Source organism: Mchenga conophoros, linkage group LG7 (genome assembly GCF_057382185.1).
Source record: "Mchenga conophoros isolate Kocher_MC1m ecotype Shallow Benthic linkage group LG7, M_conophoros_male_GT1.1, whole genome shotgun sequence".
NCBI classification, from domain to species: Eukaryota; Metazoa; Chordata; class Actinopteri; order Cichliformes; family Cichlidae; genus Mchenga; species Mchenga conophoros.
The window spans coordinates 10,257,871-10,284,970 of NC_140532.1; the positions used below are offsets into that span (position 1 = coordinate 10,257,871).

The 27,100-nt window shown below is 38.4% G+C and overlaps 2 protein-coding genes across 2 annotated transcripts in view; both read right to left on the reverse strand.

The window, feature by feature from the left end:
* LOC146569595 (voltage-dependent calcium channel subunit alpha-2/delta-1) overlaps positions 1-17,512 on the reverse strand; it is a 78,789-nt gene extending 61,277 nt beyond the window's left edge. Inside the window, exons 1-3 of the mRNA XM_085282008.1 lie at positions 17,232-17,512; positions 8,629-8,710; positions 8,287-8,403 (exon numbers count right to left, since the gene is read on the reverse strand). Coding sequence (XP_085138134.1) covers positions 8,287-8,403; positions 8,629-8,710; positions 17,232-17,320 — 288 coding nt within the window. The 5' untranslated portion in view covers positions 17,321-17,512. The remainder of the gene's footprint in view (positions 1-8,286; positions 8,404-8,628; positions 8,711-17,231) is intronic.
* Positions 17,513-22,493: 4,981 nt separating this feature from the next.
* The window catches only part of pclob (piccolo presynaptic cytomatrix protein b), a 61,568-nt gene continuing 56,961 nt past the window's right edge, over positions 22,494-27,100 (reverse strand). The window contains exons 37-38 of the mRNA XM_085282009.1: positions 26,947-27,092; positions 22,494-25,812 (exon numbers count right to left, since the gene is read on the reverse strand). Of these exons, the coding sequence (XP_085138135.1) occupies positions 25,669-25,812; positions 26,947-27,092 (290 nt within the window). The 3' untranslated portion in view covers positions 22,494-25,668. The remainder of the gene's footprint in view (positions 25,813-26,946; positions 27,093-27,100) is intronic.

Here is a 27,100-nt window from a genome sequence, read left to right on the forward strand (position 1 = left end):
AGGAACAGTATCTTTAGACCACAAAAGGCTTTAATACATTTTGTAATCCACTAACACAGTTTGGATTTCATCTTGATTAGCGTATTAGGCTATTGTCCCTGGCCTACTAGAAGTCTAGTTAGAATTTCCTATTTGCAGTCCTCCCCCCCTTCTCTTTTCATTATCACACAAACAATAAATATAAATGTATGCTCACAGAAAAAGACACACACATACACACACACACACAAAAACACCGTTTACCTGCTTAATACAGTATGATCAGCGCACAGTTGTGATGGGATGTAGAGTAACATCTGTTCTGGAGACTAGAATATCTCTGATCGTGTCATAGCTACTACTCATTGCTGTACACTGGTACACACACACACACACATACACACACACACACACACACACACACACACACACACACACACACATACACATAAATGCGTCTTCTGCTCATTATTCTAACATTGTGACAGCAGGCAGCAGATTAATAAAAATATGGTCCAACACCTGGGGTACAAAGACTCCATTAAAGAGATCTACAAATACCACATTAAACACTTAACACACATCTCTAAACAGAGGGAACTGGATAACTGAACTTTGCAGCATTACCCTGGAAATCTTGAGAATGACACTTTTATAGATATGACTATGATTTTTTTTTCATTATTGATATGATTGTAATCTAAATGTTTTCATTACCATATCATGCTTACATTATAGGGAAATGTCTGAAAGACAGCTGGGACATTTCTTTCCTCCGTATATGCTTAATACGTAAAATATATAAATATGTATAAATATATAAAAATAGCACTCCAATGTTATGATATTGTGTTGTTTGTCTTGAACCATACTTTGCATTTGTTTCCCTCTTTTAAGTGAAGTAATCACTGAAAAATGGTAAATGGCTTGTATAGCGCTTTACTTAGTCCCTAAGGACCCCAAAGTGCTTTACACTACATTCAGTCATTCACCCATTCACACACACATTCACACACTGGTGATGGCAAGCTACACTGTAGCCACAGCTGACCTGGGGCGCACTGACAGAGGCGAGGCGACCGGACACTGGAGCCACTGGGCCCTCTGACCACCACCAGCAGGCAACTGGTGAAGTGTCTTGCCCAAGGACAGAACGACCCAGACTGTCAGAGCTGGAGCTCAAACCGGCAACCTTCCGATTACAAGACGAACTGCCAACTCTTGCACAATCCAGATTTACCTAATACCACGTTTTTGGTAGTGGAGACTACCTGAAAAATATAATATTTTACCACTTTACTGTTTATTCTATGTCTACTATAGATAAAGTTACAGAATGTCAAAGTAGTCAATGAGTCATTGATTTGCTTGTATTTTGGTCAGTCTGACAGTCAAATAACCAAGACAAAAACTTTGTACCAGCTAGCATATCCAACAAGGTATATAATTAAAGACAGTGGGCTAATCGTGTTAGGAAATTCTAACAGCAAAGTTTTAATCAATGTATTAGATCACATCGACTGGGCCTCAAAATCAGGATTTTCTTTTTCTTTTTTATTAAGATGAGTTTTACACATAAGCTGCTAGTTAGCAGCTAGCTAACACTGGTAAAAAAACAAGTGAACACTTGATCATTTCAGTGTAACACAAACTCAGTTAAAATTCAGAGATCTTTTTAAAATCTTTCCAGTTGGAAAGCATAAAACCATTGTGAATTAATCTGATGCAGAGTGACAACAGTTGCACTGCAAAGACAACAACAAGACAGCCCCAAAAGTGGAATGGTTTTGCAGGTGGTGGTCACAGACATGACTGATTCTTCCTCTGGTTTGTTTCTTATCTTTCTCTTCATGAGTGGAGGTTCACACTGAGCACATGTCACAGGCATGAAAGAGTCTGGAGATGTGGTGGCAAACGTTGCAATGCCTGCACTATCATCTGCAAAAGCAACTGCGACCAGTGGTGGACCTACAAGCTTTAATATTATCTAGCATGCCAATCGAGCTGCATGAGCACAGGTCCCATTAAAGGATGCTGGCTCCTCATACCACCTTCAATGAGTCTGATTTTGACAGTTTGGTCAGAAACATGCACATGAGTAGCCTACTAGAGCTCACATTGTAGGGCTTGACAGTGCTCCTTCTGTTCCTTCTTGTTATTTCTATTTCATTTAGCCTTAAAAGGCCAGCAAGTAGTGTATGTGCCACAAACTGTGGCTTTTTGATTTTCTTGTATCCGTCTGTAGACTGCATTAAATCGAAATAATAAAATAAATATTTAAAAAATTAAGTATTTTATCAACTTACTGCTAAATGCTATTCTGTAAGAGAGTTCCATGATCATGTTGCCAACATTGTAAAATTAAGATTATTTAGCAAAGACACATTAATCTGCAAATATCCATGTACCAACACACCCCATTTTACAGCGCAGAGTCTCACACACCACCACCTGTGTCCTGTAGACTTTCTTTCCTTTTTTGTGTGCTGCAGGCTGAGGGATTACTCTAAGTAATGCTGTGGAGTGGCTCATTAGTCACTGGATAGAGCCCTTCACCTCAGGAGAAAAGAGGAATTGTGCAGACACACACATACAGTACTGTAGACATACACATTTACCCCATGCAGACTGTTCAAGTAAAAACAAATAACTGCGGCTGATATGTGGTTTCTGGATGTAGGGAACAACCCATTCAAAGAGCAAGTGTCTAAAAATATGCTAGTATATTATTTAGAGTGATAACTCAGCCTGCAACACCAAAACTCAACATCTGCTTTATGTTACATTCAGTTCAAGTGATGTTATCAATGAAGCAAACCTCAAATGGACGTCCAAAAAAAACTGTGGGATCCCACACAATCACAGGGCACTTGTGTGGGCAGTAGGTATACTAAAGAGGGAGTTTGATGTGTGAGCATGCATCAGTGTCTTTCTTCAGTGTTTATTTAGTTTATCTTTTGTAGCACAAGTTTAGCTGTATCAATAATTGAGCCTTTAATTACAGTGTACTTAGGCATTCAGGGAAACAGATAACAAGCTGAATATGTAGGAAGGAGAGATGTGTTGTGAATCAACTCATCTCTCCAAGATGTGTTGACTCAAGCCAGGAGAGTCTCACACAGTTTTGCCGAGTGGTCAAGCGTATTTGACATCAAGATTTTCATTATGATATCACCCTAAGCAGAATTATTTACTCTAATGACCCTTTCACAGCTTCATACTGTTTTTTATGAAGGTGTGATAGCCATTTATTCAGCGTAAGAGGCAAGAATTTTCTTGGTTGAGATAAATCCATTATAATGGAAATCTGTTTAAGCATATGGACTATGCTCTCTGTATTATAATAATAATAATAAAAGTAACAAGAATAAAAATAAGATGGAAATCAACAGTAAGTGGTCTGAATTTAAAGATACAAATATGCATTCATTAGAATTTATTATAAATTTATAGAGGAGTTTTTGGTACTTTGGCCCTTTGGCTCATGCGTGTGTAGGTGGCTACATTTCAGTGCCTAAGCTCTATCAAACAACTGTCTGCCAATATCCCCTATTGAGTTTTTTATGTAGCAAATGATGTATAGTGGGTGGATCAGTGAGTGGGCAGGTGGACAGTCCAAACGGTGAATGTTTCCATGTTTAAATGTGTGAGTGTTCCCCACTGGGCTTCGAGCCACAGTATCCATTGTAAAACCTTTGATAAAGTGATCTCTCCTAGCAGTGTGCAGCCAAGTACATATTAATAATGCATGCTACATTCTGCCTCACACTTATTTATGAAAGCATGAATAGGCACACATAAATGGACACTTATTTCACACACCTGTGGCTAGGTAAGCTGCAGCCTTTGGAAGGTCATCCATCACACGGAGTTAGATATCAGATAAAGAGAGACAGACAAGACACAAGAAAGAGAAAGACGAAAGCCAACGGGAGGATGCAAGTTTGAAAGCACTTGTCAAGTAAGTGAAAATGGCTTGAGTGCCTTGGGCAATCTCCAATTATATTGACATTCCGAGTCACTTCCAACCTCATATCAAAAGCACTGAGCAAAAAAGGAAGTCCCAGTTGCAATGAAGATTCGCTTCCTGCATTTTGCCTAATAAAGTTTAGAGCAAAAAGCCCTCCTTTGACTTAGAAGATTGGTCAGCAAAAATCTCAAAGCACAACTGAAATCTAGTGGGACAGTTTGCTTCCTGTATACTATCTTCTGGTTTGAGTTTGCTGGTGTTTATTCTCACTCCTACTGTATGCGGTCTGCAAGTATTAGAAAGACTATACCCAAAAGGGAAACCAATCGCACTATTCGCTAAAAGCCTTCTTTATTTCCTCAGCTGCTCTCACTATGATCCTTTGCTCACTGTCTATCTGTCCATCAATCCACATAGCCATTATTTTCATGTGGACCTGCCTCTTTCCCAGCATGCATTTATCATTTATCTTCTCATCTATACATCTCATGACAGAGAATCCAATATCAGTGTGCCTTGAGGTTACTCATAAAAGAAGATGAGGCATAATAAAGAGTGAGACGTGATCGATGTGTGGAGGTTGGATCAACTGTCAACATAAAGTTGACGTCCCACCCACCACCTACCCTTATGAACTTTTCACATAGAAAATACACCGTAACATTGCCCAGTATTGCAGCCATTTCTCTCTTCTACTGCTTTTCCATGCAGTAGAGCCAATATTCACTTTGCTGCTGATGCAAATTGTGGCACCAGCACTCGGAAAATTGATAAGAACATGAGTGGCTTTACTTAACAAACAAAAGACAGACACTTGGCAGGACACATGTTTATGGACATTCATAAACACTCCCTTTCCATTACTAATTAGACAACAACTGCAAGGCCTTAAAAAGGCAATTTGCTATTCAGACTCCTAGTGGAGATGAGAATCTCTGCCCTAAAAAAGAAAGAAAGAAATTGGGGGGGAGAACATCCCGAGGGTCGAGGCTCTCATTATCACATTCAGTCCAAAAGAAGAAAGATCTCAGTCCGTGCTTTCTACTCTTTTAAGTATATGCTTCACCCACTGTTCCTTTAGCATACAGCATCTATCCTCTACTATGGAGCCAAATTAGATTTATAAATCGTCACACACACATACCTTTATAACAGAAACATTAGTTGGCTATAAAATGTCCATCAAAAGTAATACGCACTCCTCAGGTTTAGACTGTGATAACATACAGACTAGGGGTGCAACGATATTCGTATCGATATTGAACCGTTCGATACAGTGCTTTCGGTTCGGTACGCATATGTATCGAACAATACAACATTTGTAATTTATTTTATCAATTTTCCTTCTGACGATGCTGTCTGTGTTGAGCGCTCAGTGAATCTGTGTTCGACTACTCCGCCTAGGCTGCACTGCCGAGCGCAGATCCACTGAGCGCTCAACACAGACAGCATAGTCAGAAGGAAGAGCGCAGGGCAAGCTAGCGAGACAGAAGTTAAGCTCTCCTTGCAACAGGCAAATTGAACTTCATTCAGATCTGGCGTTTGGAATTATTTTGGTTTTCATGTGACGCATGACCCTGAAGGTAAGCGAGTCATGGACTAAAGTAAAACAGTATGTTGGATGTGCCATGCAATGCTCAATTACATTGGTGTGAACTAGTGTGTTAGCGCAGTTAGCTCGTTAACGTGTTGGCCGTCTAGCCCCATGCACGGAGCGATCGGCGGTAGCTCGTTAACGGAGATTTGCCGTGTTGTGGCGTTAAGGTCATTTCAACGAGATTAACCTGAAAGCACTAGTGGGAACACAACGAATATGACTGCACATTTACGCCGACATCATCCTAGTGCAAAGACAAGTGGAAGCAGACAAAAAAAAGCAAGCATGCTACTAACTTTAGCCGAGTCATTTAGACAGCTGTTAGCACATGATTCTCCTTATGCTGCTGAGAATATAGCCCAGAAGAAGCGGATAGTATAGCTTTTATTTTGGAAAGAGACATTTCTCTGTAATAAACTCTCTTTTCCAAAGATGAGTGATTCCTCAATCAGATACAGGGCTTGCAATATCGCTAGCCCGACGTCCCGGAGCTAGCGATTTTTTCATCAGCGATCTCTTCCCTGCCCATCGGGCTATTGTAGGAAAAATATATGTGAATGCTTTTGCATTCTTTCAGAAATGTAGCTGGGTAATTATGTCATTGGCATCGGTGAGCCACTGTCAATATGTGACATATTGAAGTCGCGTTTGAATTTGCGCTTGTTTTTTTGCTTTCACTTTGCAATCGTGCAAACTGTGTATAGAGAGCGACAGCACTGATCTGTGAGTGATGATAATTTGTGCACCAATTCCTCTGACATCGTCTTATTAATCGTTAGCTTACTATGCAAACATGACAAGTGAAATCTCCCGCAGCAAGCTTAAACATGTGAGAGGTTGATCGCGCAGAGAATCGCTGAGCTTATGTGAGTGCATGTGTAAAAGCATTTCAGTTCTGCTGAGCCAAATAAGACAGGTCAGGGTGAAGAAGTGACAGCCAAAGAAAAGCTTACCACAAAACGGAGAAGTTATGACAAATCAGACTATAAGGCAAAAAGAAAGTGCAGCTTTATGGTTTCATGGACAAAATAATTTCTGTGGCTGCGATATGATGAGCTAAATAACCAGGGCTGCACATAAGTGGTCCGCAGGTGCGCATTCGCTGTCAAAATAAAAAACACGCACAAGGGTTAGGGTTAAATTTAAAAACTGTACTTTTGAGTTAAAATATATATTTATAATTTTAATAAATGACAAATTAAAAATGCATGAACATTTTTTTGTATCGAAAAAATATCGAACCGTGACACCAAAGTATCGAACCGAACCGAACCGTGAATTTTGTGTATCGTTGCACCCCTAATACAGACCTCCTAAAGGTTGTTCTGAACAACTGTTGGGTAGTTGTGTACTTTAAAACAACTAGAAGATCCTGTTACTAAACCACTCTAAAAATGTTTTGAATGATACTCTATTTAAAGGCTTTGGACTTCAACCAAATAAAAAACAACCACATTTGGAAAACTAAGCCAGAAAAATATGCAAACAAATAGATAATGCGCAGATGGTGGTGTTAATGCAGAATTATGTGTTACGTTTTGGGCAATAACTTGTGAATTACTCAACTTAACTATTCATGCTTTACACAATAATGCTGTTACAGTTATATGTTGTGTCCTACTTAAGGAAAAGCAATCATTCAGTTTGGCATAAAAATATAGTTTCTCCCCATTTACAACTGCTGTGCTGGTAGGTGTGATTGTTGGATATTCAACTAAACTTCGTTTTACTGTATGTGGATGTAGATCAATGTATGTGAAGATTTAAATCTCCAGTCAGATGCATACAGTATATGCATCAATAAACATAATTCAGCTACCTTTATTAAATTTGTATGCTATATAGAGACTGAATTTTCTTTAACTTTTTTGTTGCCTTTAATAACACATGATCATGACTTTGCAAGTTTGTCTGTGACAGATGCAGCTCAGAAAACAGAAGGCTTTTGTATCTCATTGCTTTTAGTTTTGGGACTGTCACAAAATCTACACATAGCACAGGGTGTCGTGCTTGTTCAAGACAAATCAAACATAAAAACAACTTTTTGTCTTTTGCCCTTCTCCCCCGTCCCTCTTCTCAGCTGTTTCTCTTTCCCTCTTTCTTTCTCCCCTTCTTTCCCCCAGTCAAGTCTGTCCCGTATTCAGTAAGTGAAAATAAAATAAACAATAAAAGGTGAATCAAATGGACCATTACGGCAAGGCTGGGATGGTCAGTTTGGTAAAGTAAATCCGTTGGGCATCTTTCTTTGCCTTTAGACAACAATTCTGATGGCAAAAGAGCCAAACGGGACAGGCCAAAAACAAAAAAAACAAACAAACAAAAAAAAAAAAAACATAAGAACAACTTAATTTTTTATCATCTTTTTCAAATTGCTTTTATCCGTGTTGGCAGTTTTCATCCCTGGTCTGCAATGAATTAAATGTACCCAAAGTGAATTCCTGATGTGATTTTCACTTGAATGACAAATCGGTTCATCTGCTGTTATTTGTATTGTATTACTTTTACAATGACTAAATACCACAAACATCCCTGTGTCACCAAAACCTAATGTGCTCCAGTTTATCTTTAGGTTTTTACAATCACACTCTGATTATTTAATATCCATGGTGGAGTCTTAGAGAAGAACAGATGGAAAACTGGTCGCTGTCATGGCACTTGAAGAGTTTGTCCTGTGCAGCATCAAAAGCTACAAACAAATTGCAAACTGACAGTTGGTTCCTTTGAGAGGAGTGAATTTTACCTCCAAGGCAGCAGACCTCTTGTGTAGCAGCTGCTCTATGTTCCTGGCTGCTCTGGCCACTAGCTCCTCCGCATCGTTTTGCTCCACAGTGTAGAGGTGCTGGTTACTCAGAAAAATCTACATGGAGAAAGACAAATGTAATTGCTGTTTTAATACAAAAAAGACTTTTTGTACACACATTCATTTGTTTAAATTATTGTTAAAACTAAATATAATTTTCACAGGAAATTAAGAGTTTAAACATTTAGGGGAAAATATACAAGGGGTTGACTTAAATTTTAAGAAAGGAATAGGATTATGCTCAGATTTTATGCATGTCTGTGTATATTCCGGTGTTTATACCTGAGTGAGGCTCTTCCCAGCTGCGGCTGTGTCTGCCAGGGTAACAAGCTCTTTCTGCATCTGATCAACCCATTCTTTAATCCTATGGGGCAAAGAAATGCACACAACCAATCCTGTAGCTCAGATATAACCAGTTTAGAAGAGACGTTGCATGCATTTCAGTTAAACTGTCTTTCAATCTACCGTATATCAATCATCTGAAAAGACCAACCAAGTCACTTGATGCAAAAACAAACAAGGTCAAAGAGAATCACTCTTGTGGGTCGGGCAAAATGTCAACCAATCAAACCCAGATCACCAGAAACAAACACAATGTCATCTAATAAAGCTTGTGTCACTGCATGTCAACTAATACAATTGCTTTCAGAGAGTTCAAACATGAAGTCAACCAATCAGATAAGTGCCAGCTATTGTTGTGACTAGTGACAGTGATGTGAGTGGACAGGCAGGAGGTGGGCGGTAGCTAAGACCAACATGCTTTTCTATACCTCAAAGAGCTTTAATCATTTCCAGCCTGCTGGTGCCATTGATGTACGAATAATAGCAACCAAACAACAGACTCAATGATGGTACCCATTCGCTTGAGTGAAAATTGCTCACCTGATGCTTGCCTTTTATTTTTATTTATTTATTTTCTGTGTCGTCGTGGTACATCAGTCACTGTGCCACACACTGGTTTATACCTTAGTCTCATCCTCCTCCATTACTCACTATGTACCACTTGAACAAAGTGGCCATGGATGATCACTGGGAAGAGTAGAACCTAAGACATTATGCATGATATGAGACAGTGGCTTGTTAGGATAATCACATGTTGTCAGGTGATGTGAAGTTGTAATGAATGAATGAATTTGCTGATAGTAAATTATCCTTAATACTGTTCAGAATATCATCAGGTATATTGAAAATGAGTAGGTGTAAGTGTAACCCAGATATTAAATAAGAAAATGTAACCTGTGCATTGATTCTAATAACAGACCTCACTGAGAACCTCTACAGAGTCTGACCTTGGTATGTGTGGGTGTGTGTGTATGTGTGTGTCGTGCAGGGTAGGGGTGAAAGTGACACACAGGAGCCACCAGTCTATGAATGTCTGACTTTTTTTGATAAAAAGTATGATTTAATAAAAAGAAGTTGTATTAAAAAATGATTGACAAACACAGTTTTTAAAAGAAAGTAAAAGAAAGTATTCCTCTGTATTTGAATTAAAAAGGGATTATGTTACAACAAATGTTCATTTGAGAATCTGCTAAAAACAAATCTAACTGAAGTAGAATTACATAAACTGAATGAAACATGAAGTGAATTATATCCATATGTGACTGAATGTTTAAATGTGATGGGGTTTCTGTGTTAACAATGACATGAAATGTAATGAAGTGATTTTAAAATTTAAACTTTAAACTTTGCGTTAAATCACGTAAGTCAGATAGATAAATAGAGATAGATAAGATGTGGGTGGACATCAGGTGATTAGATGTTAATGCTGGGCCCACGTCCTCATTTTAAGTTTGACAGCGTTTTAGTAGGTAAAGGTGAAAGCTTGGACATGAATTGAGCTGCGGTGTGGGGAAGGCCTCGAAGGGGACTGGCGGCAGCGCCCGGGCCTGGCAGATCCCCACGTAGTAAATAGGAGTGAAGAAGTTAAAGAATTGAGAACAACGAGGGAGGGAGGGTGGGGCACGTAAACGAGAATGAACAGCTTGCAGAACTGGGGGAACCTATATAGATGACAACCGGAAGGAGTGTGCTTGGAGGCGTGGTCCTGCTCCTGAAATTCCGATACATAATCTCCAATAATGTGACTGGATGTCCCCAGTTAGAGGTCGTCTCAGAAGATGTGACATCCAGTAAGAGAGGGGAGAAAGGGTGAACGTGAAAAGTTAAGTGAAGAAGAGATATAGGGTTCTTCCCCTTTGTCTTCTGTGAGATGAGCAGCTCAGAAGATTGGACCTGAGATGTTCACAGTTGAAAATTACAGCAGAGACGCTAGAGGGACTGACCCAGCCCGACCTGTGGACCAGCAAAATGGTTGTATATTTTTGGCTTTCCTCTCTGCTCAGTGTGTGTGTGTGTGTGTGTGTGTGTGTGTGTGTGTGTGCGCATGTGTACAACATACTTCCACTAAATTCCCAAGGGATACTCATTTCCTGTTGGGTGATTATCATCAACTCAGAACACGGGGATAAGTGCATCTTTAGGCCTGGTTGTGCTCACCCTTTCTCCAACCTCTCCTCACGGAAGATAAGAATAAAATCAGCATTAGCTCAGAGTCAGTTAATAAGATAATTATAGTTCAGGTGATTTGATTGTTGTTTTGTGATTATTACTATTTGATTTTGCTTTGCTCCTGCTAAATTGCTTTAATAACATTTCCTGCAATTTGTCTAAATTGTAGACATTCACTTTTTAACCTTTTGTGAAACAGTATTGGTAAAAATCTGAGTATCGTTCTTTACTAGTCCAAATAACTCTTACAGGTTACTCTAGTCATTTGAATACAACACTCCCTTGGGGCCTATTGTCTTGGCTTTTAAAATCAACCCAGTTATTAACAAGTGCCCAACTGAGGCTACGTCCACACGTAGCCGGGTATTTTTGAAAACGCAGATTTTTCTATGCGTTTGCACCTTTCGCCCACACGTAAACGGCGTTTTTGGTTACTGAAAACGCAGATTTTTAAAAACTCCGGCCAAGGTGGATATTTTTGAAAACTCCGTTTTTGCATTTACGTGTGGACGAGAAAAACGGAGAAAACGCAGCGTCAAAGGTGTGCGCCTTTTTTGACGTCACACTGTGCGCCACGTTATTGTTTCGGTGAAATGAATTTCTACAATACTGTTACTGTTAATTGTACTCTCTGCAATGTTTAAATGCTTACATATACACAGTTACTGTCCCTCCACACATATGACTCGGTTCTGCTTCAATGCCCCAGCTTTGTTTACTTTTTCCCACCGAGGCTTCTAGACTTCTGATTGGTCAACATTTCTACAGGTTAGGATTATATCGCCACCTGTTGCTTTGGCATGTTCCTAGCAGCGTTTTTCTTCATTTCTGCCTTTACGTGTGGACGGGATTATTTTTTAAAACGAAAACGGAAAATCTCCGTTTTCAAAAATACCCGTGTACGTGTGGACGTAGCCTGAGAGGGGAGCTGCCGTTTAGTAATGAGTGGTGGTGATAAGGCCGATCCTGCAAGGCTACTCGGGCATTTTTCTTATCAGATGACGACAGTGGAGGACATTTGGATGATTACAAGGCAGTCAGAGGGGTGAGTCCCCTCACATATATCGGCTCCAGCTGAACTCTGCATTACTTACTGGGTAAGAGACTTATAGAATCAGAGTTTAGGACTTTTTAATCAGAGAGCTGAAACAGACTTCCCATATAGGGGTCATGGACCCTGCAGATCAATGATGTAGAAACTTTTTTTGCCATGTATACTGTATGAGAATGATGACAAGTTTATATAGCATAGAGAGGTTCTCATTAACATCCATTTCACAATTCGGCTGCCTTGAAGTAACATGCACACACACACAGACACAGACACACACACACACACACACACACACACACGCAGGAACAAACATTGAAAATCAGATATTCATACTCAGAAAATACTTTCAAAAACTGTCATTGCAGCGGTGTGTTGAAAGTCATTCAATTTACTACGTGAAAAACATCGACCGTGACATTTAGTACAGCTGAGGGGGTTGGCAAGACAGAAAGGTTCAGAAGATCAAAAAGCAAGGAAAAAATGCATCAGGGATACAAAATCCACAGTGAATGAGGAACATTCAAAGCAAGCACACTTGTGGAGAAAGATGAGACACTTTGCAAGATAGGGAATAACACAGGAAATAGTGAATGTGAAATACAGTAGTTTAGGGAAAGCTTTACTAGTGTAAGTCAGGAGATTTTAATCTTTGCTTCTCAATCTCCAACTTGAAAAAAGTACAGCTTCTTAAACTCCATAGTGATTTGAGGAAAGTTGAACTCTGCAAATATTATTACCTGTCACATGTAGGCTGCTTATTTCCACTGAACCTATGGCCTATTGGATAATACAGATTATAAGTGTTATGCTGATGGGCCTGTTACCCATATTTTGTGTTGATCTATTGCTGTCATAAGTTGTTAATTGTTTCATAATAATCATTGTCAACTTGACAACCTTACCAAGAGAATGATAATTTTCTCTGCCTTGTAATTTTAGCAGTATAGGCCAGGGTTTGCATGACTTTAAGTATTTTGTGACCCTTTTTAATATCCTGTTGTTCACTGGGTGTAACAAAACTGTACTGTTTACACACTGTGTGTGTTTATGTGGACCTTAGCTCTTGAAGCCTGAAGCACAGACAAGTCAATTGTGATTTAGAGTGTATGTGTGCTTCCTGGAATTTGGCATTCAGAAAGGCAGAGGCACTTTCACCTGACTTCCTGAGTTTAGCTTCTGTGGAATCTTATCAGCGTAAATTTCTGGTTGTGAGATAACCAGGGTATGTGTGCATGTGCTCTTCTTCAAGTACAGTATGGGTGCGTGGAAATTTTTTGTTACTCACTTTGTTTGGAAATCTATATGAAAAGCTCATTTGTTTTATGTATACACAGAAACCAAGCACTGCAACATGCAAGGGAATTGGTCTTACTAGTACAGACCTCACTAGACTCCTGCAGCAGAGGAAAATAGTATAGAACAATGCTACACCCCAAAGCCATATCTGTCAGTTTATATGCATATTTGAAATCAAATATTCTTTTTAATTAGGATTTACTGCAAATCAATACAAAGTTGTTCAGATTGATCACCCTTTCCCTATGATAAAGTACATCTATCCTGACTGAAGTAATCTTGTCTTAGATGACAATGCACCAGCCTTGGGGCACAAGGTGTCACTGAATGCTATGAAATTGGTGTAAATCATATTTTATTACCTTTGCTGCTTCAATCCAGTCTCCCAAATGGGAAGTTTTGAATTGATGTTTTCAACAGCATTCTCCATCACCATCATTAAATGAGGGTATGTCTTTTGAAATAATGGTGTTGCATACATCCAGTAGACTTTCAGACACTTGTAGAATCAGTGCAGAGTCACAGTGAAGCTGTAGTGGTTGAACATGGTGTCCTTGCACCTTACTAATAAATATATATATATATATTTCTTTCTCATATTCACCATCCATCTTGTTTAATTTGATCTATTCTATTTCTAGACTAAAAAGGCAAAGTACTCTGATCTGTGTCATTTTATCATCTTTCACAGCGCTAGCACTCTAGCACTCATCATAAGGTGAAGGTGGGCTGTTATCAATGGCTAAATCAAAAAGGTGATCCAGAGGTGCCTGTAATAAACATTAATAAAGTCGATGTTGTTAAGCTGAGGTAGCAACATTTTTCTACTCTGGTTTCTGGGCTTTGATTACTGTAGCCTGTGGTACAATGCTGGATAATTAAACACACATACGCAGACACAAATGCATATACCAATGGCAACTGGGTCAGGCACTGCCCTACATTGTTTTACAGACACAAGAAGAGCAAATGAGAGCAAAAAACAGAAAGAGAGGAAGAGAAACAAGGCAGGAAAGAGAGAGACAGATGTTGTGGTACAATCACTTTGGAACTAGAGAGAGTAATGAGCTGGCCCATGATGTGTATCTCGGTAGGCGGCTGTATTAAACCACAGTCTAATTACGCATCATTATAGAGGCAAAGACTGAAGCAGGTCCAGTCCAGACAGAAAAGCAGAATGAGGCATGGAAACACCAGCTGCACCAAAACAACCTGCAGTGCCTGCCCTCACTCTGAAGCCTCTGACACCCAGGTGGCCAATTCAGTTCCTGTTCAACATGACCTAGATAATAAACGTTGCTTTAATGTGAAGTTAAGGGTTTGAACATCAAAATTACTTGACCACCTCATGACCCTTAATCTGTTTTTTTTGGGAGGGGGGGTTGTTGTTTTTTTTCTACAACCGTGGGACAAACAGTAGAACTGTGATATATTCCTACCACAGCCGACATGGGTTCACAGTAATAGATTCAAAAACTCCCATGCGATGTCTTTAAAGTAAGCTTTTGCCCCAGTTTTATTTTCTGTTAACTTTAAATAGTTGCTGAAGAGAACTAAGGTAATGTAAGATGTTTTGTCTCCAGAGTTGCTACTTTAACAACAGAGCTATTTAGGATTGTCAAGAGACAGAAGAGCAGGTGTTTACAGTTTGCCAGAACAGCTTATCCATAATGAAAATGTTTTCTCTCCATCCATTTGATCAGTGTAATCCAGGAGGATGCACTTAATAAAACAGAGTGTAAAATACAGTTCATTTTAATATCTCTTTTGCTCATGATGCCTATGTTTAATAATTCTATTATATCTCATTAGCTTGCACAATATAACAAAATTTTTTTTAAAAGGAAAAAAAGAAACTTCTTTAGTTTCTCTTCTTTCTGGAACTATTTTCATTCATCAGTTATTTCTCACAAATATCTTTGTTGGTATTGTGCCGTGCAGAAAAGCATGCAAGGACAGTCATGTTTTTACTGATCACTTTCATGCTTACTGTTTGTTAGTCCATTTGGCAAGAAAGAAGTATGAAGAACAAGGACTATCTGGTTTGTGCTCTTCATTCAAAAATGAATCCCCACAGCATCCTCCACTTCTAAGCAAAATGTTTTTCAAGTATACAAAAAAAGAGGAAGGGACATTAAGATACAAAGGTGGTGAAACTGAATTATTTAATATAGTTTAATACAGATGGAGAATCTATTTGTGGTGGGGAGGGAGAGAAACAAACAAACAAATAAATAAATCATATGCCATCTCCACTCAGTCTCCAGCTCCACCATCTCCAACAGCAGTTCTTCACCTGCTGTTGATTGTGGTTAGAGTGGCCCTCTAGCTCTCAGTGCACCTGAGCCAAAGGAGGACTGCTGCTGTTCAAGAAGGTGGAGCTGGAGTCTCATTTTCTTTTCTATTGACAGGATGAGCTCTTCTCTGCAGATGAAGAACAAGCTTGTCACAGAGAAGAAGCTGAATGAAACTGAGGATCGCTACAATTGAAACCTGGCCAATTTGCCAGCAGGTCTAAAGAACACAAGACAGAAAGAGTATGGGTTAGCAGTAAATGAAGTTTACAAATAAGAGCGAGGAGATTATCCACAAGCAAATCAAATGCAGAAAGCATCTTGAAAAAAAATGCTTTTTTTTTAAAGCTACACAAAAAAAGTGTAGAACATTTCAGTAAGTCTGTTTCAAATAAAATGGCTTCTGGATTTTCTGAGCACTTGTTGTGGGTGCACTGATCAGTCTTCCAAAGTAAACAGTGCAGCATTACTATAATCTAAACAGACCAGAGCAGTTTAGGCCAGTGAACATTGCAGCAACTGTTTCATCTTTTCTGATACTGTTTACATTTTGATAAAGAAGAAATGTTTCCTTTCCATCTATGAGTCAGAATCTTGTCTTGTGGTTGTGGATAAGCGTATGATTATTATTAGTTCAGTATTATATGCTCTGGCAGCAATGCAATACTGAATTTAAACATCTTTTGAAAAAAAGACTTGGAATTATTGAGATATACTTTTTTCTCCATATTTGGCTATTTTATTACTTGGGTAAACCGGTTTAAGATCCCCCATCCCCCCTCCTCTCTACACCCCCACCACCGGAAATTTCCTTTCTGACAAATATATTGACTCATTCACGTTTCATCTTTCCTTAGAAGATGGTGGCCTGGTCATGTTTGAATAGCGCAAATATATTTAATATAACGAAACAAATATATAACTTTTTTTTTTAAACGAAAAGAAAAAAATAGTTTTGAGTTGATGTAATAGGTTACCCTGGGGGCTATCTAGTTTAATATCAAACAAAAATATTATTTTGCAGTAAGCAAAAGTTTGTATTTTTAAGATATGAAGGAAAATTAATGTCTCTCAGAGGCCTTCCCCTCTTGTGAGAAAAGAAGCACCTTTTACAAGATTTTACATAAATTTATAATAAATTATCAATTACAGTTTAAATATCCTGTAAACGATACTTAAGCATATTTTTTTTACATATTATGTTGATAATCCAAAAAATATTCTAAAAGAAAATAGGGGCGTTTTACTCCAGTTTACAATATGAGGAACAAACCTCAAAGGGTAGACTCACCTGGTTCTTGGCCAATGAGGGTCCCCAGAAAAACGCCAACTTTTATCATTTATTATTGGCTAAAGCAGCAGGACCGAGCAAAGCCACTCTCCTCTAGGCTACAACTTCATAGAAGAGCTGTCACGGCTCGCCAAGCCACCGGTGACAAACTGCTGATTAGGGTAACCAACATTAATCAGCGTAACAACGCGAGCAGGCAGAGGTCTGAAAAAAGCTGTCTTTATCAAAATGACCACCGCATGAATGAAATGACCTGCCCACCCTCTCACACCCACGCACACCATGAAGCCTATACACTCGTGAGTGTTTCATTAGAGAGAGAGAGAGAGAGAGAGAGAGAATAAAAAAGAGAAAGCAAAAAAGCTCCCTGAAACAAGGTCTCTGCAAACCAGAACATCAATTGATCGAAACAGGATTACAAGAGCTGTAGCCTACTTACATGAGCTGTGTCGGAAACTGCGATGCCCAACAACCGTCCTGCCACAGCAGGAACAGAAACACCCAGGCTCGTACCCCGCAGGAATCCATTGTAAAAAAAAAAAGAGGGGAAATTCCCCGATGGACGTCAATATAGAATCTGCTCCACTCCCCTCTACCGCCGCTGAATGAAACGACGGGCGAAAGCAGCGCGTGTAGCCGCCTGTCGCTCCCTCACAGATTAACGAACACTGACACCTCTAATCTGATCACTCGGCCATCCAGCGCTCTAACAGGTACTGGATCTGAATGCGATGCCAGACTCTCTCTCGCTATCGCTATCTCTCTCTCTCACTCACTCACTCACGCTCTCGTTCTCGCTGTTCCCGCTCTTTTTGTCTGTCCCTTAATTAACCGGATGCAATTATGACAAACAGTAGTTGTGTAGGCAATAAAAGGAAAAGGTATAATTATGGTGTCACAAATGATTACTAAAAAGCATAACTTTAATTGGTGCTTTTAATCATTAGTTATCGTTAATCTCTGGCTCTCTTTCACAGTGTGTTTTTGTCCTGTCTCTTTCTCCCCTTTAACAGGTTTCTTCCTGTTAAAAGGGAGTTTTTCCTTACCACTGTTGCCAAGTGCTTGCTCAGTTTGACTGTTTTTCTGAATTATTGTATTAGGGTCTCTGGTTTACACAATAAAGCACTATATAGATAAAGTGAATTGAATTGAGTTGAACTGAAATGAATAACTTTTGTGGTCTTTTGAAATAAATTTTGATAACTTTTGTTTTTCTTCAAACAGGCACCATGTGTGCTTGCTCTCAGGTGGGCAGCTTAAGTAGCAAATATGTAATTTTTCTGTTCTTTTTATAACATCAGTCAGAAAAACAAAACAATGGAAGGGACTAACTGGCATACCACCCACACAACATATGCAGTCAAATATATACAGGTTCAGGGCTTTCTCTTTAAAATACTTCAAAACCTCTCATCATTGCCTACAATGTGGAGATAGGGGAGAATTTACTGCCTTTGACTGCACAATCTTTACCAGTTATGCTAGACAGCAAGCAGACTAACTGTCCCACATGAGAATGAATGAGAATACTAGGCTGGCAGCTGCATTGATTTCACACATATAGTGCACGAGTGAAATTACCAGCAAAGTACAGTATTAGAGCCCAATAAATCTCAGTACTATCCATCATGTTTTATAAAATTGCATTTCTAAAGATGTGCTGCACATCGCATCGAATTTTAAAAGTTGCAATATAAATTCAAAGTCTGGCACAACTGCAGTAGTAATGTTTTTGTTGATATTTTAAGTTATTAGTATCATCACCCTGTGAATAATTGAATAATTAAAGCAAAACCATAAAACCTAGTCTATCAAAGTGCCTGTGTGTGCTTGTGCATGTGTCTGTTTGTACATGTGTGTGTGTGTAATTCAAGCCTGGAGGGAGGGCAGGGCGGCACAAGCATGGTGCTTGGGGATTTGGTTATCAATTGTTGCTTGGCAACCACACACCATCTCTCTTGTCCTCTCACCCTCCCCTCCTCCCATTTCCCCCTTTCTCTCTTTGTTTCTCCCTCCCCACCTATCCATTGCTCTTACTGTACTACACTGTTGCGCTGACCCTTCAGTTTTTCCACTGTTCTCATCCTTCACACCTTGTGACATCACCTTTCCCAAATTCTCCCCCTACACCTTTTTCCACCCTCATTTCTCCTAAGAGAGGAAAAGAAGCAGATGTGCCTGATGATGGGATAGGAACGAATAGTGAGAACTGGACAGGAGAAAAGAGCACAGAGAGGGAGAAGGAGATGGAGAGATGGTGGCCTCTTCTGCAGACAATCCCATTCAGTACTTCAAGGATCTTGCAGTGCACCCTGAAAAGGAGTCACTGCTACATACCTTCTCATATAGTCTAAGAAATGATCATTGGAAAAAGACCAGAATAAAATCTTCTGGCATCAGTCAGACAGGCCGTAGAAGTCAGTTTTTCTCTATCCGTGTACTAATGTACTGTATTCCATATAATGTAGTTAGATGATTAGATTGATTAACATATATTCCGTAACAGGAATACATACAATAAATAATTTGCCTTAAAATGTATTTTTGTATGGGCTTTTTCTTACTCCATATGAGGAATTTACTGAAAATATCTGCACAGAGTACAGAATATTTATTTTGAATATTAACCTCAAAGTTAATACTGACATCCAAGAGCAACCTGGAGATTTATATAATGAGTATAAGTGAATAATGTGTTGAACCATAATTGGTTAAAGAGCAGCTGTATTGGGTTTATTTGACAGAGGATACTGCCACCTATAGGTAATCTACAAAAATTACTGGAAACATTAAAGAACAAACCAGCTTCAATACAGTCTTTGTTTTTCTCTCTCCTGTCTTTCTTTTCTTTTTTCTGCATCTATGCAGTAGCGTGCCGATATCATAACGGCTGTGTTTAATATATGTGTTCATACCCATGCACATTTAAATTTGAACATAGATGTAGTATCTGACCACCTGGGAGAACATTATGATGCATTTCATCAATTACATTCCGTCATTTAATTAAGTGAACAGCTAAATGATACACTGGATCTTGATAAATGAACTATTCAAAATGGAAATATTTACGTATGTAATGTAATTTAGTGAGAAATAACGAAGAAAGATAAAGTGAAATAAATGCAATCTTAGTTTTAATATCTGTTCAAACATGAGGAAAGCCAGTGGATGGGTGAATAGACACATTTAAAATATTTAAAAACAATTATTTTGACCTCACTAAAAAAATTATAAAAAAAAAAAGCAAAAGCAGGTTCATTCGGCTAAATGACATATTTATAATAATACAATTCATAATAAGTTAAACTAATAATTAAAATAATGATTAAAATAATGAAATAAAATAACTCAAAAATATATACTCCTCTGTACTGTTTCAGTATTATTATAAAAAAAATAACCTTGTATAAGAAAAACATTATATAAGGTTATTTTTCTAGCTTTCTGAATTGTATTTACTTCATTTTGTAAATGAGTAATTCTATATTTCTATTTGCAGAGTAAAACTAAATTGGAGTTTGTTTCCTAAGACCTATTTACTCATAGTCTTCTTTCAACTTTGAAATTCTTGATGGTCATGACCCAAGAACATATTTCTTTTGTACCATGACTGAGACTCATTCTTAGAATGGTTCAGGTGTTATTGAAGGGCAAGATCAGAGAGGCTAAGAACAATTACAGTAGAAAGCTGGAGTGGAAACTCCAGCAGAACAGCATGAGAGAGGTGTGAAGATGTGCATGAAGACAATCACTGGATTCAGTCCATTCAACAGCAGAGGAGCTGGGAGCAGTGAGGACAGAGCCAATGAGTTGAATGTGTTTTTCAGCAGATTTGACACTGCAGTGAATGCTCTCCCCCTAGTGACTTACCTGTAGTCAGCCTGCAACCCACATTCTCTTCAAACTCCTGTGGAAGTCCTGACACCCCTTCCCCCCTTTGTCACTTTCACTCATGACCAGGTTCAGAGACAAATGAGAAGACTCCGCTCAGGCAAGTTTGCTGGTCCAGACAGGGTGTGGCCCTATGTCCTCATGGCCTGTGCCCCCAGGTTTGTGGAGTCTTTCATAAACTGTTCAGGATAAATCTAAGTCTTTGGAGGGTCCCAGTGGTGTGGACGATGTCATGTCTCATTCCTGTACCAAAGACACCATGTCCCAATGGCCCCCAAGGTTACAGGCCTGTGGCACTGACCTTCCATGTCATGAAAACCCTGGAAAGACTCATCCTTTCCCGTCCCCAACCTATTGTCAGGCCACGTCAGGATACCTTTCAGGTCTCATACCAGCCTTGCCTCAGAGCTGAGGATGCCATCATCTACCAGCTCAGTTCTGTCTATGCACATCTGGACCAGCTGGCAAGCACTATAGCCCCTTTTCCATTAGTACCTACTCAATTGACTCAGCATGGTTTTCAGGGTTTTCCATTAGGTCATAGTACCTGGTACCAGGTACTTTTTTAGTACCTGCTTGCCTGAGTTTCAAAGCAATCCGAGCAGGTACTAAAATGTGACATCGTCAGACTGCGTGCCACCAATTGGCTGGTCAGTAGCATCTCTCAATGAGTCATAAGGTCATAAGGTCAATGCTGGACAGTACCTCCCACCCACTCCATGACGTGCTGGCCAATCACAGAAGCACGTTCAGTGAGAGATGGAGAATACCCAAATCCATAACTGAACCACACAGGAAATCAGTGCTGCCTGATGTGGCTACAACTCCTCCGTCTAATGCATAATACACAGTGCAATAGTCACACCCTTTTGCACATGTAGAGTGAAAATGAGAAATAACAAATGATAAAGTTTTACAGTATACAGTTTAGAGTAAAATGTCCATCATATATTTATCTTTTTTTGTAACTTTATTATACTGTTTTATTTAATTTAATCAGTTACTGTACTGTCTTGGAGCAGCTGCAACCACATCATTTCCTAAGGGATTCATAAAGTATTCCAATTTTAGAGCTGCAGTCTATGATACCAAGTGGCTCATCCCCAGATGTTAACGTGAGTCAATTCTGCCTCACAGTGACCATGCCTTGAAATTACAGCCAAATAAAGGATAGGAGGCTCTACCAAAGCCATTCATCATCCCAGTTCCAGCTTCTGCTGTCATAGTAATAAGTTATGTAAAATATGCAATCACCAAATATTTAGCTAATGTTAAAGCTGTGTAGATGGTGATAATATTTTCAACTCCTAAGAAAAGAGAGAATTTAAATAAATAAATTTAACAAACGAAAAAATAGACACAAAACTCGTATCTGTTTGATGAGAATAAACCACAATGGGATGTTGAAAATAGGTCTACATCATAATCACAAGCACGGCAAATTGGTACAGTGATTATGTGTTCCACTCCAAACTCACTTCTACTAAACAATTTTTAAAGAATCACGGTGCCTTTTTTAAATTGTTTTTGGCACTAGGATGTCAGTTTGTGCATACTTAATGTAGGTTTTTCTTTCAAGACCAAGTTTGCAGTGTCCACATGGAGCAGACGGTCAGAAGTTGAATTCACGTGTCCGTAGGCACGTCTAATTAACAAATAATGATTAAGCTGCTCCAAACACAGAAAACGAGTTTGTTCCTTAAAATAATTAACAGAGCAAGGTCTATTATCACTTTAAAAAGTTATTTTTTAAGTAATAATAAAGAAAGCTGTTAACAAAACAAAGCTCAACTCCAAATGTGCAATATAACTCTTCTTAATATTTATTCTTTTAGACTCAGGGGAAACGCTGATTTTTTTTACAGCACGATTTGCATATCTCAACACATCCTGTGTACAACCACAAAACCATAACAGTATATGTTTTGTTTTTACACTGAGTGAAAAACAAGACAATTTTACAAGCATATTTCTTTACACTCAGCATACAGATAAATCTATACATATTCTCTCTCTTTTTAAACGTAATCTTTAGGCAAAATATACCGACAAACCATCAACAAAACATGCAACATCCAAAACATAAAGTTTTAGACAACTATTGAAGTTGAGTAGATTTTTTTTTCCCCCTTTGTGTTGTTTCAGCAGTTTACGGGACGTAGTTGCACACATAGTCATTGGTTGACAGCACAGGTTTTGATTACACAGTCAACTCCCCTTTTACAGCTATAGACATGAACTGCTGTACAATTATATGTCTTTTGTGATTTTTTTTTTTCAACACTCACATGCTCAGACTTTGGACAATATAAACATTCAATCTTTGTAGAAAATAAACACTTTATGTACACATGTCAAACAACTTGAGTCACATTCACACCCCTCAGAACAACAACAAATGAATGGATTCACGATTACAGGCAACAGCTGATCTAAACAAACAGTATTTAGCTTGGGTGAAGTCTAATGAAACACAGGGGTTGAACAGTCAAGGCTGAGCATTGAGATAATATGTCTAATTTACTGTACTGTGTACACAAACTTTTTTAAGTACACTGAGAGCATGATGCAGTTTAGAGTGATATTTATCCCCCCCCACATTGTGCATTACGTTTAGGAACCCCAGTGTGTCTGCATGTTTTTTCTTTTTCCACATAGATACAAAATGCACACCACAATATTTCCTGCCATCACATACACCATGACTCAGTTCATTTCAGTGCATAAACACAAAACACGTAATCCCGCATGTCATGATGGAACAAATGAGACAACGCAATAATAAAGTGCACAAGATCCATGTAGATGTTAACAGCCGTTAACGTCAATATATATTAAAATCAGTAAAAAAATCAGAGTATTTCATATTTTCTTTCATCGATGTACAAATTAAAGTTATTTTCTTACAGTTATTTTGAGAACATATGTTCACAGTTAAAACATTTTAATTCCAAAAACACAAATGCATTCAAACGTATATGTTGCATAGAATTACTTCAAATGAAACAATGGATCTGGAATGTAAAAAAGAAATATAACTGTTAATAATTTAAACATAAATCACGGTTGGCACAACAAAATAATTGTCAGCATTGAAAAATTAACCTTGTTTTCTTCCTCACTATACTCTCTTTTTTGTTTGCTTGTTTGTTTTACTTTGTAATTATTATAGGCGATAAGTGACATCTTGCTCTATGTTTGTAGTCTCCAGTGATATATTATAAATAGTTGCATTGGCTTTGTGATGTGCCTAAACACACTAACAGTAGTTCTGAGGGTCAATTTTTCATTCTGTACAGGTAAAGGTGACAAAACATTGTAAGACGAATACAGATAAATACATGGGTCACCTACTCACACCTTAGTACTGAGACTAGGCCCCATGCTTTCATTTGATCCTATACATCACTGTACGCCAGTGGGCCTGAGTGTTTTGGTTGCAGGCAGTGAAAGAGGCTGGTTCAATGTGTTGTAATGGGAGTCACTGACACAAAATAGTTAAGTGTTTTACAGTACAGCCAGACACACAAAAGAACCTTGACGTTTGAATGGTAAAGCATTTTTTTTTCTTCCTTTTGAAATAATTTTCAGGGAAAACTCAGACCAGAGGGACTTACGAACACAGAGCTAAAGCAGGGCTGTCATACTGAAGTAATGACAGTTGCAGATCTACAGAGGATTTTGACACATATTGTATGAATTACATGTCTGACGATGGACTACACAGAAGGAAATATTAGCAAAATCTGAGCCACTATAACAATCTTAAAGCAAAATGTTGTACACTTGAGACGGATGTGTGAAACTCACCTTCCACAGTTGTAACATTCAACACAGCAGATGCTGTTCATTGTTAATTTAAATTTTAATTCTAATCTTTCCTAACAATATCATGCTAGTAAAATAGTAATCAGCCACTAGAGGTTGGATTTTATTTTTATTCTGTCACAGCCCTGTTCGATATAGTGGTGCATTAGTGTGATCAGAGAACCAAGGGAGCTACTGAACATGATTATTAACATCCTTGAGCTCACATAGGTCCACATTCACATAATAGTTATTGTGACTGCCTACACCATAGATTACTGGATTGTCAGTGCGCCACTCACAGCCTCAATCTAACAAGTCTGTGTATCTGTCCCATATTATATATATTTGTATATATAATCTAGTGACAAGAGAACAACTCTTATACTGTATATTATATTTAGATATATTCTGCATCTGATATCTGTGTATACTATATAAACGTCACACTGTACAATGTGATTCTCTGATATGCTCTTATATTTGCATGTGGGATATCTACAATCAGAAGTGCTGTACATTTAATCCTCATCCCACAGCAAAGGTCAACTGTCTGACTCAGGCCTACATAAGCTCTTTATTGTGTTTTTTTTTCCTTTTTCAATGAAACTGAAAGAATATTGTACAAAAAATGTATGCATTTCTTCATCAGTTAATATTCCAAGACCACTTAAATCCACACACATCACGATCGTAGCACAACCACGTCTCTCATATGAAGGAAATAAAATGAATTCCATGATTCTGTTTTTCATCTTTCCCTTTGTTAGATATGTTTGTTCAGTAGTGCAGAATCACATCTCGGCGTCTCATGTGGATTATGGAAATAGAACTGTGGTAAGAAAGACGTCACTGCCCTCAAAGCCATATTGCTGCTGAGTGTCTATCAGTGCCAGCTTTTTATGTTTGCATGTTAAATCCAAAACCAGCAGAGACTTGAAATGGGAAGAGGTGGAAATGTGCTGGCAGTGTTGGACTGATATAATTGCAATGTTAGTAGCACATAATAAACCTTTATTTTATGATTTATAAACCGAAGCAACGAATTAAAGGAATCTTTTTTCTTTGCTCTTATTCTCATTCTCTTATTCATTTTTTTTGTCACATCTCTGAACTATGCACTTTGCATTTAGTGTTGGCTGATCTGCTGCATCTGGATCTTTTTGGTGTGGTGTTCAGGGGTTGGTCTGAGTGGAACTGACGAACAGCTTGTGCCAGCTGACCACTCTCTTCCTCATGTCCACCTTGTCAAGCCAGATGTAGGCTTCACCTATCAAGGTTTTCTTCATGAACTTCCCTCCATTAGACACCAAGAAAAGCTGGGAATGCATGAGAAAGACAAAGAGAATTTGTCAGTAAGTTATCTATATGTGCTTTGCCAGCTCAAAAAGTGCATGTTATTCAGTATGATTATTAATAGTTGCAAGCAGATTGTTACAAGTATATCTATAAGTCTAAAATTTAATGCATTTTATAGACCTGGAAATTTTAGAGCCCATATGAGCTATTTACAGCAGAAGAAACAGCTTTTAACCACGTTGTGAGTACCAGAGGAAACTCTGCAACTTCCCTATGTTTGGAACACTACAAACACGGCCTTATGGCCGCACCTGCAGCCACACACCTCTGCAGTTGGGCTGTGTTATATATTGAAGTGCTGATTGGGCCATACCAAGTGCAGCTCTTGCCACCCATAGATGTGCATAAGTGACTTGTTTAGCCTTCTGCTGGGTATTTTTGATTTGAAGTAATTATTAAACTAAGTGTTGCTTTGTTTGTTTGGTGTTAGATAATTTGTTAGGATTTGTGTTCCCCTTATGTATCAACTTGGCCTGATCAGCCAGTATTTAAGTCCCCTTTGGTTCTTGCAGTTAGCTCAGTTTTGTTTGCTGAGTAGTTAATCTGGAGATATGTCAAGTTGCTGTTTTTGGATTAAGTTTTTTTCTATTCATTTGACTTCTTTTAAAGGCCCTGTATTATTAGTTCATTTTGTATTTTTTTATTTTTTATTTTTTTTTACAATTTTGGGGGGTAAACCCACTTTTTTCTAAATACTCACTGTGTCCTCGTGCTTAACCAGCCTAGTCTCTCACTCATCGCAACAAAAAAAGTTGGGAAGAGTGTAAACTAGTCATCCACAACTGGTTGTAATAATAAAATAAGATTATTTTTAAACAACACTCTCATATTATGGGATATTTGTGACTCCTTGTCAATACGCATAACAAATATTAGGGAAATCTATTTATGTTTTGTGTGTCTGAAAGAAAAAAAACCCAACAGAATATTGCCAAGTATATTGGATTTTTAAATCACCAAATATTGGTATCAGTCATAAATAGCCTTTATTGTCCAGACTCTAACACAATCATGATTTATTAAGTTTTATTGACTCATCGTATTTGACAATTAGCAGGGGTCTGAAAGTTATTTAGGTGCCTGTTGTACACTACCTGTATGGAGTGTCCAGTTGGGTTTAGGGGGAATCTGAAGGTCTCATTGAAAGAAGGCTCTCTATCATGTCGACAAATTCTCGTCTTCTTCTTAATGATCCTCTTCTGGGTGGCCACATTCACCACATACAACTTCACATACAGATCTGGATGC